The sequence below is a fragment of the Epinephelus lanceolatus genome, chromosome 3 (genome assembly GCF_041903045.1).
Source record: "Epinephelus lanceolatus isolate andai-2023 chromosome 3, ASM4190304v1, whole genome shotgun sequence".
In the NCBI taxonomy this organism is placed as follows: Eukaryota; Metazoa; Chordata; class Actinopteri; order Perciformes; family Serranidae; genus Epinephelus; species Epinephelus lanceolatus.
In genome coordinates, this window is record NC_135736.1 from 7,310,893 (window position 1) to 7,327,273 (window position 16,381).

Here is a 16,381-nt window from a genome sequence, read left to right on the forward strand (position 1 = left end):
CTGGGTAAGTTTTCTGACAGCTTTCAAAGACGTATTAATAAATATATCAGCAAGGACTGATATGTTCACGTCATTTTGTATTGTTTTATGTTACTATTGCACCCTGAGGGGAGAAAGACAGAGGTCTTTGGGGCAATGGGAGCGCTGTAACCTGGCACAGTCACTCAACTCCACTACGTCCTTTCCGTAGTTATGAAACTTTCGACCGCAGGTTTTGTAACCGAGACGCTCTGACCAATCACAGCACGAGTTTGCTGCTCACGTGATCGTGTTTTTTATGTAACTAACGAGTGTCTATGGGAAAGTAGGTCCACCACACTATCAAGGACCGCGGCAGCTATAGAAATGTATAGACACGTTAACAGAAGAAAAACTAAAAATACATAACGTTTGCTTTTTGTTGACGCTACAATGTCGCTCCATTCGCAAGTGGAGGACACACCGGAGGAGAGGAGCGCCTTCTTCATCGGCGCTGACTCGGACAACACCTCTGAAGAGCAGGACCACCATCAACTTAACGTTATACTACAAAAAGCCAACGCGTTAGCATCAGAAAACTGCCTGAAAGAAGCCATTGACTGGTTTTCAGTTGCTATGCGGTATGGCACCGTGAGACCGGAACAATTGAGCACCTTAGTGGACTGTATCCTCCGCAACTTTAAGAGAAAAGCGGCCAGGGCAGACTCCCTCTCAGGCTGGAGTGAGGACACAGAGGATAGCGTTAGCTGTGTGCAGGATGTGTTTGACTGCCCCAACTGTCATAGCTTTTTAGGTGAACCTGTGACCATAGCCTGTGGACATTCGTATTGCAAAAGATGTTTACAACGACGGCTGCTCTCCAAATGTAAGCTGTGCAGCGAAGCCATTAGCAGCAAGGTGAAAGTGAATGTAATTCTGTGCGGACTGTTAGAGAAATGGTTCCCAGGCGAGCTGAAAAAGTCGAAAACACTATGTAAAGTGGACGAGCTGTGTAGAAGAAGACACTACGAAGAAGCTGTGGCGCTAGCAACTGAGGTTATACAGTATGGTGAGTTACAATAACATTACATCCATGTTCAAATGGGGAAGTGTTCCCTGGTGGTGTGTCTGCTGCGCACTCCCTGTGAGGGCAACACAATGTGCCACTGGGACGTTTTCTATGTAAACATTATATGCATTAATAAGTCAGTGTTTGATGCAGGTTTACCCCGAGGGGTAAGTAGGGTAAGTTCTATTGACCAACATTTGGAAAAGCAGTGCACCATGTGTAGTACTGGTGCCAGTCTCTTCCCATTGGCTGCTGTTTGATCTGGCAGGTCCTGCTTACGACACACCACCAGCTGAGCATGCGCACTCGGTGTAAGTTGCATAAGGCAGGTCGTGACATAGAGTGGGGCAGGTTTTGTAACTTATCAAGGGGGAGGGCATTTGAATTTTGTAACTGTTATAGTTGTTACGGGGCACAGTTTCATAAATGTTTTACCATTTGTTTGCAAATATATGAGGCAGGGCTAGGCTGGTGGTCCAGATAGACAGTCAGCCAGACAGTGGGTTAGCTTTTGTAACAGATCCTAACGTTATGCAATGAGATAAAGTAGGCTACTCCTGTGGCAGATGATTTAGAGTTATCAAAACAGTGATGATGCTATGATGATGATGCTATTCCAAATAATGGCAGTAAAAGTTTGTCTAGGTGACATCACTACGAGATATGCCACTTTCACCAGTATCAGCATTGGTCTACATTGCCCTTTAGCAAGGTATTAGATGCATAGCTGCTCCAGTGGTGGTGACCTTAAGTTGAAAAACTGCTGGCATGTTCACTGGATGAAAGGAGTGTTGGGGGTACCATGACCTGCCCTTCAGTGGGATTTTAAAGGGGAACACCAGTGTAATTAGGAATTCCAATATGTTATTTCCATAGCCAAGGATAGTTCAATTAATACTCGTGAACATGAGTAACTCTGTCTCAAAGCCAGAAACCAGAGAAGCAAGTCTCAAACCTGTGATGTCACAGGTTATAAAGATTGGAGAGAGACAATAGACAATGAATGGGAGGCTGATTTTGTGACCCTCAGAAAGACAAAGTGTACTGCTTTCTTTGTCATCTGGAGCAGTGGTTCTCAACTGGTCCAGCCCCTGTTTTAAATGTCTCCTTAGTGATTAGTTCAAGTCCATACAGTTTAAAATATTCGGGTAAGGATAGACCGATACATCGGCCGGCCGATATATCGGGCCGATATTTGAGTTTTTTACTTGTATCAGCATCGGCCGATACGCGTGTGGGTTCGCGGATTTATTTTTCCCTGGCACTTTTTTTCATTTGAAAGTATGTGGTTAAGTTGAACAAAGCTGTTGAATCCTATTGTGTACAGTAGTTATTGTTTTATTTATGCTTCAGCTTAAATATTTGTTTATTTTATAAAGACATTACTTGGAAGATTTAAGAGCACTGAACTCTTTTTTTTATCTGAATGTATAATAATAATAATAATAATAATAATAATATTCTACCTGTTCTACCTCAACTTTCCATCTTTTTTTAGTATTTTTTACTGTTCAATAAATGTTTCTTATTTTAAACTTGAGACCTGTAATATTTGTTATCATTGTGTCATTTTTTTTTTTATGTAAATTGAGGGAGCAAAAGCAGTATCGACCCCAAATATTGGCTCAAGAAAATCGGCAGTCCATAATCGGTCATCGGCTAAGGGTGATGGAAAAAAATCGGTATCGGCATCGGCCCTAAAAAATCCATATCGGTCTATCCCTATATTCGGGGTCATACTTGTGTTTGGCCATGTTGGCAAACTAGTTTGCTATAGTTGTCCCTTAGGCACTCATTCTACAGCAAGAAACAGCATCTCAAAATAAAAGCTCTGTGCCAGAAATTCACTGTAAATAAAGTGTGTTTATAAACTGACACATTTGCGAGTCACTTGCAGTCCATTCAGACCTTATACCCTATAATGTGACAAACTTGAGTTTTAGCACTCTAGTTATTGGATTTCAGAGAGAGTTATTCATGCTTACTTATATTTTTGGGGTTGTCTTAAACCATAGGAATAACGTGTATGAATTTTGAAAGTAAGTGCTATCCCCCCTTTAAGGAAATAATGATTGAACTAACAAACTCAAAATAGTATGATGCATTGTGGTGAAGGCACTGTCTTGCAAGACAAATGGTCTTTTTTTTTTTACTTCAACCACTGAGTCCTAAATACCTTCTTATTATGCAAAAAATAACAGTAGTCACTTACTCATTTTTATGCTAGTGTAGTTTGGGGGATGTAGGCTTTAAATGCCAATTTAATTTATCATTGTCATAATGTGGCAATCCTAACCCTGTCATCCAGGACACATGTTAAAACCAGATGTAAACAGGGCACATGATTTCCAATGTACAGCAGTGTAGATTCACATCTGATCTCCCAAACCCTCTTAAAAATGTCTAACAAAGAGCTGGCAATGTGTAGAAATCAAATATCACAATATTCTTGACCACATTGTGACTATATTGTTGAGTTGACGAGTGGTGCTTTTACAAAATATTATTCAAATAATATAATAGTGACATATAGCTCAGCTGTAGTCTGGCAGTCTGGCTTAAAAATTGTTCTGGACCTTTACCTGGTTTATGGGAGCTTATGGAAACATCCATTGGAATCTGGGTCAAGTGATATAACACACATGTAACCTGTGTCCCTGTTGACCTCTGTTACTCAAACACAGGATATTTAGTGATTGACATAACCCAAACTACTGCATTATAAGGTCTTTTGTGATCCTGACACCAGTGAAATGCCTTTACACAGTTGAGAGTTAAACTAGAATTATTTGTCTCCACATTTAACTGGGATGACTTCCCCCAATTTTTTTGTACAACTTAGAATATTTGCTCGAGGTCAGTAATGACGGTGGAAAAGCTGGAGTAACATGACATCCCTTGCAAAATATGAATGCACAATTTGTTGTGTCCTTGCATTGTGTAACTCAGACTTACAAAACCAGTTAACAAAAGCTTGCTGGTAGCTGAGAGACTGCAGCGCACACCACATATCTGCAATATCTATGCTTATGTATCCATTAGTTCTGCCCTGAAAACTTAAATGCATGTCATATCTCTGTCTCTCCACTTATTATTTCCTGTCTTCCTCTTCTGTCCAATTAATGCCAGGAAGAATCAAAAGTTAAGAAAAAAAATATATTGCATGTTACTTTAAGGTCAAAGGAGGGTTAATCCCTAACAGAACGGAGGCACTTTCTGACAAGACAATCAGTGGACACTGAGTTAAGGATGTAGACTCCTGTCACTGTGGCAGTAATAGAGTTGCACCACCTGCTTTTGACAGCAGCACTGTGTCCTCAGTGCTGCAGACAACCTGAGAAGCAGGACAGAAACTTCCAGATATTCCAGGTTTCTTTGTTGATGTTATGGCGACTAGACAAACCACCTGTGGTTCTGTTCACATTAGCATCTGCCAAATACCAGAAAAAGGATCTAATCCCATTTGTCTTTATGAAAGGTAATAGATTATTTGGAAAAATAGGGTGCCATGTTCAGAAGAAGCATGACTCAGTCTGCAAAGAAAATGAATCTTATTAAAGTTCTGATTAATCGCAGGTAAATGTAATCCACCAACAGAATTCATTTGTCAGGAATGTCTGCAGGGCACACTGATGCAAAAGACCGAGACTTGCTCACAACAAAGTGACGTAGTTGAGTAAATAGCTGAATGTCAAATGGCTAATTTTTAATGCAGTTCACGTACACAGGTATAAAAAAGTCATGTCTGTTTAGCCATTCCTGAAAAGGTTAAGTCATTTTAGGCTTCTACACTTTGTTTTGGAGTACATGCCAGTATTAGTAGCTGTTGTGTCCCCTTAAATGCATCCTACAGTTAAAAACAGAAATATAAAACCCACTGATGCATCTTATTTGTCTTTTGCATTGTCTGCAGAGAATTCAGTGCCACAGCTAATAAATTGTGTATGTCTAATATGACTTGCAGGAAGTGACAGAGTTTTAAAACCTGTTAAGTTAAACATTACCCACTCACAAACAGAAAAGGTTTAAGATTTGCACATTAAATTATAGATAAGCTGATGTGGTCAGTATAAGTGTGGTACCATTGTGCTATATTTCATGATATAAAGATAGCCAACAATTGAATGATATCTCATTTCATAAAATGCTGTAGTTTCTAATATTAAAAGAAAAATATTCATAGTTAAAAACCTTAACTCATTGCAATTTTTTCTCTTTCCTCTCTCTCATGTCTCCTGCAGATCCAGAGATGACAGCGGTGGCCCGACTGTCTCGGGCGGAAGCGTACATGGCTCTTAAACTGTACCGTCTGGCTTTGGAGGACACAGAGTTCAGTCCTGGGTCCAGCTGTTCTGCTGAAGTAGGTCACTCACTGATACTGCAGTCATTAGTTTTCCCATGCTACAGAAATATGAAGTGTGTTTTAAAAAATCTTTACCATGAGGCACAGTTGGTATGACTCTATGATGAGAGTAGGCCCGTCATGATAATTAGTGGCTTTTTGTAAGATATATGGACATGACCGTGATCATTTTCCTGACCTTGATATTGCCTGTTGTGTTTACATGCGTGTTTGTATATATGAGAATGTCACCAGCATTTCAGCCAACATGATGCCAGAATAAATGGCACGGTTTTCCTAACCATTGTAAGACTTGGGGGCTGCCATTCTCCTTCTGTTTTCTCTCCACCTCCGCCTTCGTGCGTGAGTCCAAAGAGAAATAAAACGCTACAAAGACAACACAGCGTAGCTTACCGGTAGCCTGCAGCTGTGTTTTTGAAATGTAAGAAGCACAGTCCTGATTCAATAAGACAAAAAGTCTGTTGTTTGTAGTTTTATCCTCCAACAATGTCATCCTCCACTCCATAAATCCACCAGCAAGCTGTAGCGCACCGGCCGGATTCTGGAGGTAACCGCAGTGTTCTCGGAGCTTCGCTAAACTTTCAGTTTGTCACAGTGGGCATCAATTGGTTTCGTTTTTTGTTGGACAAATAATATCCATATTGATAAGTCTCAAACTGAGTCATTTTGGACCACTCCTTTAAAGGTACTTGTACATTTAGATTAAGAGGTGTTAATTACTTTGTAAAAATACATTAAATATTTTTTCATACTCTTGTCTCACTATTCTTAAGAATTTCATTGCAAAGGGTGTACTGGCATTATTATGCCATCACATTGTCATTTTATCAGTGACATAAAATGGTTTAAAAAATGAAGAAAACATTGTTTATTGTAATAATTTCCGTGACAATATATCGTTTAATAAAAGTAGGTATCTTGACAGGCCTGCATGACAGGATAATCAGTGTCAGATATGACCCCAAATTAAATGTCCGGTATTTAGTTGGTGGCACTACAAGGTTGTGTATGTATGCTCACACACCTGCTTTAATCTGCTTGAGTCTGGCAGTCAGTCACTGCTGATATATTGGTCAGCCGGTCATTACTAAGAAAAGGTGTATTTTAAGATTGCCACCCACAAAGCCACAGAGGGGAAGAATCTAATTTGTGGTGTCATTGGATTATAGTTACAAGTTAATTGTAGGCCGGGCGTCAGACTCGCATAATCATGTTTATTAATTTGTTCGTTTTTTTTAAAGATTACAACCGCTTTAAAAGTTCGTCTTGGCAGCTGACTTTACTACATCATAGTGTCAAGAATAATTTGTCAGTGGTGACCCTGTTTGTGTGTTTACATGGTATATTTTTAGCATCCTCCTGCTGTTTTTAGTATTGTATAAAAGGCCTTCTCATAGGGTAAACAAGTTAAGAGTATCATGACTAAAGAAGGTTTCCAGACCACAACTGAGAATGCAGTGATTAAGGTCAAAGCCACTATTGACTATTATATCACTAACAGGAGACCAAATGTCTGGGTTGAAGCCTGGTTTATTCTTTATTTGTGGTGCAAAGTATATCATGAAAAGAACCTGCGCATTTCATATTGATTTATTGAATAGTACTTATATAATGCATTTAGAAAAAGCTGTGTCTCTCACTTGTGCTCTGTCTGGCTGTAGGTAAAACAGTTCAGCATGCCTCGACTCTGTCTTGATTTTGAATCTGTTTTTCTTAAGATTCATGTAAAGCATGAAAACTTAACTGTAAGAGAAAACGTGTTGGAGGTTTAAAGATGGATCAGTATTGTGTACACATTAGTGAAAGGGACTAAGCATGAATGTAAATATACAGTGTAAACATAAATACTGGTGCAAAAATATGATTTCTGTCTTTCTGTCCTTTTAGGCTTTGTTTAGAAAAGCGATGGTGCTGCATGAGATGGGCCAAGTGGACGAGTCTCTCCAAGTCTTCCTCAGCTGCCTGGCGGTGGACGAGGACTTCCCCTGTGCTAAAAGACAAGTGGAAAAGGTGAGAGAGTTTAAGAGAAAGGAGTTATGATTAGTCTGCTGACAGTGTGGGAAGAGAAAAAGTCTTGACATTAATGGTTGAGGTCACGCAGTGTTATTGCAAGTCAGCTGGAGGAGCTAGCCTCAAAACACTCTAAGAAAACTTGTACCACTGATCAAGGAATCTGTACATGGCTGTCCCAACTCTTTGATTGGATAGCTGGCAACATAAAGCTCTCCCATTCTGATCTTTATTACATCAAGCCGTTTGTTCTGTTTTTATAGCAAGCATCTGCTATTCTACTACATTGACTTAATGGAACCTCTCTTCATGGCATGGATCTTAAAACTCCACTTAGACTTTATGACTAAATAAACAGTTAAACCGGAAACAAGGAAGAGATCCTCTGTTTTATAAGCATCCTGATAACAGTACCTCTTGTGTTGCTGTGTTTTAATTGGATATACATCATACATCGTCCTCTATGCTTGTAATTGTGTCTGGAATGTGCTGGCAGAGATTATTTTCAAAACTCATATCATTCCACTCATCCATGTTGATTTAAGCCAGTCAGAGCATGTGTCACTTTTTACAGTTTACAGATAAAATCAAAATGTAAACCTTCACCTATTCAAATGAAGAGCGTAAACATAAAAGTCTATGATAAACATAACAATAAGGTGCAAATCAATATGTATGCGAAACATAGGCTACAATGCAAAAATCCAGTTAACAGTATGGATCAAAGAAATACAGTCAAGTTACATAAGTTGTTAGTGGGTCAGGTCTTGTGACTCTGTCTGTAATGACATTAGTGCCACTTGAGAGGCTGATCACAGGGTTGTAGTTACGTAAGTGTGACACAGTTGACTCATGCATGCAGTCCCACGTACATTTTCAGAATAACGTGAAAGTTTGTTGCCACTTTGTGATAAAACTTTGTTGCATTCAGTCGCTAATGCTGTTTTGTGTAATCGTCTCTGAATCATCATTGCATAAGGAGACATACATAATCACATTAGTCATCTCATACCAGTTTTCACTTGGTCTAAAGTATGTGAAATTGATCCAATCCGTTAAGGGTTGCTGGTTTTATCGACGTCTAGTCTGAATTCTTTATCCTTCTGATCCTGAAAGAGACAGTGTTCAGGCTGGACATCAATCCACACAAGTGTGGGAGCCAAACAACGTGCATCAATAGCATGTCAAATCAAGTTTGTGTAGCCTGTAGTCACACTTAAAGTCTCAAAGGCCTTCCCAATACCCATATAATAAAAATGGAAAATTAACAAAATTGAAATGACAGCCTCCAGCCTTGTTGCTTTCACAAAGAGATTACAAGGCATCCAAACAATGCTGAGCATATTGCTCACCATAATGTCATCCATACGCTAGAAAACATTGAAAATACTTAAAAATTTGACACCATCTTACATCTAAAGACAGTGTCCGTTTTTAGTCACACGCTAAAACATTTTGCAAAGACTGGAGATCTTGCAGGGTCATTGTTTGCAAGACTAGATTACTTTGTGAATATTGCCACTCCTGCTGCTGGTGGAACTCTCATGATTTTATCCTGGCATTGGAAATTTGTGTGTGAAAGTAAAATTGCTTGAAAAGTTTTTTGGTGAAAGGCCAGCCAGGTTGTAAAAAAGAGTAAAATCAAAAACTGTAACCTTAATCACTCTTACACAAGATTTCTGTAAGCAAGTTTTTGGAAAATTACGCCAATGTGGAGGAAAAGTACAGAAATATGTAAAGAGTGAGTCTGTCTGAACCGTCTGTGTCTGAACTGGGAGAAAATGTTAATGGAGTCTGCTACTGGGTTAGATACATCAGGGTCAAATTGAGGTTATGTTGATATCTATTGTGAACATGGAACAAGGCAACTCTCTGGACAAAGTTTGCCTTCTCTTTTCCCTTCACATCGCCATGTACATTATCATGACTAAGTTTGCTTTTGGTCTTGGTTTTCGAAATGGATTTACAATAATGTATGGTTGAAACCTTTGTCAATAACCCCTTTGTGAAACGAACACTGCATGTTTCCAGCCTTGACAAAATTGAAAAATGTGTTGTTTAAACAAAGTTACATTTTTCCTCTCAACCTGGTCAGTTACAAATAACAAAATGTATTTTTTTTTTTTTTTTTTGCTTTTTACAGATCCTTTGCGACCTGCTTTCTCCAGCTGATGAGAATGTGAAGGTCGGCTTGAGGGAAACAACACAGAACGCGTCGCCTCACTTGCGCAGTAAAACCCTTGTTTCCGATGCCCAAGCCCAACCACCGAGCCCAGTCCAAAGACAACACCAAAACCAGGTCCGCGCAGCCTCAGCACACCACCACCTGGACAACCAAGAGGTACGGGCAGGCTGAATAATTACATCACATTGTTTGTCAGTGAATAGCTTCAATGCTTTTGTTGCCGCATGTTCTTAGGAAACAATCACTGTCTTCTTACCTTGACCTTCTGTCATTTTTCAGAAACGCTGGGAGAGCCTTGAGCGGCCTGTTCTGAGCAGAGCTCATTCCTTGCGGATGCATGGCTCCAGCTGTGGTGAGGAAGGGCTGAAGAGAGTTTGCTCTGCTCCTCAGCTGGGGGACCAGGACAAGGGTAGCTTGCTTAAGAGGAAGCTGTCAGTGACAGATACCGAACCCTGTGTTGTGGACAGTGGAAGTAGCAAACAGAAAAAACAAGGTCAGAGGCCAGTCTGATGTCCAAACAAAATATATAATGACGTCTTAGACCCATGTATATTCTACATATTAATATAATAATTAATTGTGAAATGCTATCTTCTCTCTGGTTGACATAAGGTGTGGGGAAGGGCTCCAAACAAAAAGCTGCCAAAGCTAAAACCTGCAGAAGTGTTCCTGAGGACTTGCTGGACCTAAATGACCTGGAGTGCTCTCTCTGCATGAGGTAAGGTCACACACCAGTAGACATATGAGTTTATACACAGTGTGCTCCTGTAAATAGGGATGTGCCGATTCTCAAATTATGGGCCGATACCGATGTTTAAAGTAACAATTTGGCCGAGGTCAGTTTTGTTGTTGTTGTTGTTGTTGTTGTTATTTATTCCCCCTTTGGTGCCAGGGAAACAAGATAAATCTTAATTCGAAAAAAGTTATTCAGCCTCCATTACATGACTTTTAATGTAACGTTTCACATGGAAATATCTTTTTAAGAAACTGCGTCAGATGCCTTTTTATTATATAAAATATATCGTTTCTTGCCAAAAACTGAATTTTACAAGATTACATTTGGACACATAGTGATAACTTACAATTTACCTTCACCCAATCGTATTTGTAAGAGCTTGAATGCGTCATAATCTAACTCTCTGTTAGCTGTTAGTTGTGGCTGCTGGCTGCTAACAGCTAATGTTAACTAGCTCTCCTCCTCCTTATTTGCCAGAAAGCTGATAGCACTTAACAAGGTGAATGTCAGCCGATACTGATGTTCAGCAGTTAAATCGGTGCATCTCTATTTGTAAATGACTCAGGATTCAGAATTAAACATCTCTGTGATCTTCCCAGGTTGTTCTATGAGCCTGTGACAACACCATGTGGCCACACCTTCTGTAAAAACTGTTTGGAACGCTGCTTGGACCATATGCCTCAGTGTCCCCTCTGTAAAGAGAGCCTAAAAGAGGTGAGAGAGCAGTCTTGTCATGTAAGAAATCAGGACACTAATCTTACAGTACTAATCAAAAATGCATGTTCTTTGCTTCCTGTTATTATTATCACTAACTCATATCCTGCTGTCTCCAGTATCTAGCATGTAGGAAGTACATGGTGACAACTGTGTTGGACACGCTGATCAAACAGTATTTGAGTCGGGAGCATGAAGAGAGGACTAAAACTCATTTGGAGGAGACCAGAGAGCTTGCTGAGTAAGTGTTTATTATCTCTGGCCTGGTTGATTCCAATGTTCATCATCAGAAGTTTCTGTTTGCTGAAGTTTTTAAGCAGCTCACAGGGTCTAAAATGTTCTCTCCCTCCCTCCCTCCCTCCCTCCTCTGTGCAGCCTGACGAAGAATGTGCCTATCTTTGTGTGTACCATGGCTTACCCCACCGTGCCTTGCCCCCTGCATGTCTTTGAGCCTCGTTACCGCCTCATGATCCGCCGCTGCATGGACACAGGCACGCGGCAGTTTGGGATGTGTATCAGTGATCCCCAGAAAGGGTAAGCTTGCAAGCACACCAACATGTAAGCACATGGATTTGTACAAGTAACAATATTAGAAGGCTTTAAAACTAGATGCATTTACACATCTGGAGAAAAGGAACCACTGGAACAAACTGCCAAAACTCAGTTGTCTAAATAAATCAAAAACTAAATTGTGTCCATCCCTGTAGGTTTGCAGATTATGGCTGCATGCTGACCATCAGGAGTGTTCATTTCCTTCCTGACGGACGATCAGTAGTAGACACTATTGGAGGAAAACGCTTCCGGGTACTGTCCCGAGGAATGAAGGATGGTTACAGTACTGCTGACATCGAGCATTTGGGCGATATCCGGGTAAGAACCACAGTAACTATCATTTGAATGGTATTATCTACTGGGGATGCACCAATTTATCAGCCAAACATCTGTTTCGCCTTGTTGACTGCCATTGGCCTATCTGCAAATAAGATGACATTCCTCGATGGTAGTGGCTGATATTTTTTCTGTTGTACCACATCAGTTTTGCCCAGGCTAAAAAGCAGGGCTCCAGATAAACAGTGTCCCACCTTTTGAGTCTACAGGGGTTGATTTTGGGTGGGATGTCACTTTATAAGTTGACTTGTTTCTCACATTAAGTTATTGCCAGTTCTTTTAAAACAAATGTATTTTGAAGTTGACAATCCAAAAGTGACTGATGGGTTAATTGATTCTCTTCTATTAGGTGGAGGACAGTGACGAGCTGGAGAGACTGCAAGAGCTGCATGATGCTGTATATGAGCAGGCCCGCGACTGGTTTCAGAACCTCAAGATCCACTTCCACAACCAGATCCTGCAGCACTTTGGACCAATGCCAGAACGAGAAGCTGACATCCAGGTAAACATCCAGTTAACTGTCCCTCTGCTTCCATCTGAAGACATTTGCCCAATTCAGACCAGAGTAGTTTATGCAGGGGCTATTTTGTAAACTAATTCCCTAAAGGTGCAGTCGGCGATTCTAATCCAATACAGTTTTTGTTAAGTTCAGTGAATATCTTCTCACGATCCGGTAGCTATTTATTCTCTGTGTGCACTGAAAAAAATCCAGTGTTCATGCACAGCCCTGGCTCTGTAACTGAGAAACACACAAAATGGCTTGGAAGTTATACACCACTATGCTGGCTGCTCTCTCTCTTCTACGTTGTTGCCCATGTGGAACGGTTCTAAACCATGACATGAATGAAAGGTAAAAAGCATTTGAGATATTATAGTAGCTTCTGAGAGTGTATTTATTCTTTCTCCAGATCGATGACCACCTCTGAGGAGTCTAATCTTTAAATACACATTATTTCTGCACTAGACAGGTAGCAGTAGATGCCTGAACCAGAGTATCAGGTCTAATATTTCCACTGGTCTCTGAGCTTGTTTTAACATCAGAAATATATTTTTGATTTTCTTCAGCAAGAATTGACATGTAAACATAATATTTCCCTTGCGTTCACTGTCTTCATTACACAAAAATTAGTAGTAGGCCGATATATAACATGGATGAAATGATTGGCTGGCATTGGCCTTAATAGAATTAGTAACTACAGCTAGTGAACTGGAAAATGATACCTTGTACTTAATTAAACTTATCTTGTGCTGTTGACTTTACACAATAGAAAACAAAAGGAAAAACTGTATTTGTGCTGTTAGTGACTTAAAGTAGTGTCATTTTTATATAATTTGTCCGGCAGATGAATTGGTTAAAATACTGAGCAGCAGATGCTGGTGCAGATTCTGTTGAGAAGAAGTAATTTGTTAAACTGCCTGCCTCCAGTGCATGGGATGGCCCCAAGTTTTTAAATAACCAGATGTGCATTTAAATAAAGGAACATCAGTTGATGAAAATTCTATTCTTATTTATATCTATTATTGTCAGAACCGATGTCAGCTGAGCTCTTTCTTCAAATTACTGCAGTGTCTGAGCTTTCATTACCTCGTCTGACACAGCAAGACGCTGCAGATTCTGAAGTCTGAAATTGGATCATCTCATGACACACTTGCCTTTTGGGAAAACCCACAATACACTATGGATTCACCTGCCTCAGAAGTCTTAATACCGGAACATAGTTGTTGTGTACGCTCAGCTCTGGCTGGTAGCCTGCAGCACAGGCAGGGATTACAGCTCTGCTCTTAGGACAACCACGGGGCGGAGTCCATTGACAATATAGGCTAAAGAGCTTTACGGGTGCTTCATACCTAATCCCACCGGCCCTGTTGCGTCAGAGGAGTGTCATGAAAAGAATCCCCGACTGCACCACGTGTGTGCACACTAAAAAAGGACTATAATTTTTAATGGCGTTAAGTAAGTTTGGAACTTATTTGTTCCAGGGACAAGCACTGCAATTCTCTGGCAAATGGCCAGCATGAAATGCACAATGATGCATAGATGTAGTAAACCGTATTCACTTCAAATCCTTAGAGGTGTTTTTTAACTTGTAACTTTTTAACAGATTTTTAACTGCCTCAGTCTCCAACTCAAACAAAGAAGGATTTTTTAGCTGTGTAACTCTGGTGCAGACATGCATTCCTCTGGCAAATTACTGTAAGAGGTCATTTATGGGTGAACTCGTTCAAGGGTTGTATTTGCAGGGCTGAGTATAGTACGCAATCAATACGAAATGTGTACTCCACCACATTACCAATTGTGTAAATGGAGACCGCAGAAATGTTAATTAAAACTATATTTATTGTTTGTGTTTAATGTGTTGTATGAACAAGAATGAAGCATCACAAAACTCTAAATATCAGCAGTTACACAGGAGCTAGATGTGCACAAGTATTTTCACACACAAATGTTTAGCACTATTCCTCCTTCCTGCTAGGCGACTCCTAACGGTCCAGCCTGTTGCTGGTGGCTCCTGGCTGTTCTGCCTATTGACCCACGGTACCAGCTCTCTGTCCTCTCCATGACCAGCCTCAAAGAACGCCTGGTGAAAATCCAGCACATCCTCACATATCTGCAGAGCATCCCCAACAACTAGAGCTTCCTCTTCTCATCACCACAAACATCTTCTGGACTTTGAAATGACATTCAAGCGACCCCTGTATCGTCATCTTGCCAACTTTTATTTCTACTGCCACCTGATCCTTCAACTGTGTTTTTACAGCTGCACGAGCCCTTGTTTTACAGTTCTTCATTAAAAGCCTCTGCAGTATAAAAGCAAAGCCGAATCATCCTTGAACTGTGGATCAGTGAAACCAGAGATGTGGTCAAACCACCTCAGGGATACTCCCACTAACGCACATTATTTATTTGAGACTGTCAAAAATGATTAAAAAAAAATCTGCTCTCGATCCTAATGCTGTTCATCTTCAGAAGAGCATCCCTGAGTGACCTTGTTGAAATGAGAAGAGCAGTCACTATTCAACTGAGGTGATATTTTGCTGTTGAAAGCGGCATAGGGAGTAAAGTATCTAACCGTGAGGGAGGTGAAGAGAGTGTTACAGTTTGTGTTGTATCGTCTCTGGTGAGATCAGTGAAGAGAAAGGTTGTTTTTTTTTTTTTTTTTAATCTGCTGGCTGTAATTTCTGTTAGTATGGAGGAGGGGTGAGGTGATCTGTAGAACAAAATCCTAAATGCTGAAAGTCCAAAAAAGTGAAAGCAAGAAAGGGTTTCGATGAACCATTAAAAAGAAATTTGTGCAAAGCGTAAGTGCAGCAAAGGCAGGTGTACGTGACCCTGAAAGTATTAATTGATATCTTCCGAGCATCACATTTTCTTCTTACTTTTTTCCCCGCCATGCAAAACTTTGCTTCCTGCATCGCTACCTGTTAGTTGTGGCAGAGGACCTTCCTGTTGAAAGAGTGAGATGACTTGTGTTTGTTCCCATTGTTTTCCTCTTCTAGTTACTTCAAAGTGGTCATGCAAACATCGGCCCTTTTATCCCTCCTAACATCTGGTCAACGGAACACCGGTGGCCCTGATATCTCATCCTGATTCTTTTTAAATGCTTTTCTTCCTCTTACACTTAACCTTAAGTCATATGCACTATCTTCCAAAATGTAATGGACCTTTGGAGACCCTGGTGGAATGTGGTTTTTGCAAAGAGGTGTTTAAGATTCAGTGGTTCTGAATCTGTCTCTCCTCTAAACCAAAAGATTCAGCAGCCCATTACATTAACTTAAACTAATTTATAAGAATATATTTGTACATTCTGACCATGTGTTTGTTTGAGAAATTCTAAGGGGAACTTGCAATATTATGACAAATCAAAACAAGACAAAAACAGCATGTATAATACAACTAATGGGTTCGCATTATTATTCATTCAAAGCTGCTCTCTGTCTACTTTAGAGGAGAGGACGGTACCTGCAGTGCTTCAGTTGAGACTGCATTTGCCTTACACCATTTTGCATTGTGATCTGAATAACACAATGCATTGGCTTGGTCACCATTCCTTTTTTGCCATAGTGTGAAGTATGTTTTAATTGTATTTTTTTCTCAGTTAGTTTAAGGCACCATTTGTGCACAATGTGTATTAAAAAAAATCCTAAGATTAAATTCAAGTCAAGGCTGTTTTATGTAAATCATCTGTAAAAAGGCTTTTTTTTTGGCCAGATCTTGGTTTTTGGTCTGATGTTTAAGTTATCAATTTTCAATAATAAATGCACTTCTTTTTTCAACTTCAGTGTAAGTGTCCACCCTGACCAATTAAATAGAAACTTGTGCTTTGACCTCAAAGCAAGGACCTCACATCATAAGGTATTATTTGTGAACATTTTCAACACACACAAGAAGTCAACTCAGGTCTGCGTGGGTGTGGTTTTATCAAATATAACTGACAGTAATTAAACTCACCACTATGA

The 16,381-nt window shown here is 40.1% G+C and overlaps 1 protein-coding gene across 1 annotated transcript; it reads left to right on the top strand.

Moving 5' to 3' along the window:
- The first annotated feature begins 267 nt into the window (after positions 1 to 267).
- Positions 268 to 16,198, top strand: lonrf1 (LON peptidase N-terminal domain and ring finger 1). Its single transcript, XM_033623517.2, has 12 exons — positions 268 to 1,027; positions 5,269 to 5,387; positions 7,278 to 7,400; positions 9,544 to 9,741; positions 9,865 to 10,078; positions 10,198 to 10,303; positions 10,921 to 11,035; positions 11,155 to 11,276; positions 11,411 to 11,569; positions 11,743 to 11,905; positions 12,273 to 12,425; positions 14,398 to 16,198. The coding sequence occupies exons 1-12, from the start codon at positions 412 to 414 to the stop codon at positions 14,554 to 14,556; spliced, it is 2,247 nt and encodes a 748-aa protein (XP_033479408.1). The 5' UTR covers positions 268 to 411; the 3' UTR covers positions 14,557 to 16,198.
- The last annotated feature ends 183 nt before the right edge of the window (positions 16,199 to 16,381 follow it).

What these genes read in the sequence shown, in the direction of transcription:
- lonrf1 (XM_033623517.2), top strand. Translation starts at nt 412, where the DNA reads ATGTCGCTCCATTCGCAAGTGGAGGACACACCGGAGGAGAGGAGCGCC. An exon ending in CTAAAAGACAAGTGGAAAAG is followed by an intron (nt 7,401 to 9,543) that starts GTGAGAGAGTTT and finishes TGCTTTTTACAG; the next exon opens with ATCCTTTGCGACCTGCTTTC. An exon ending in GAGACCAGAGAGCTTGCTGA is followed by an intron (nt 11,277 to 11,410) that starts GTAAGTGTTTAT and finishes TCCTCTGTGCAG; the next exon opens with CCTGACGAAGAATGTGCCTA.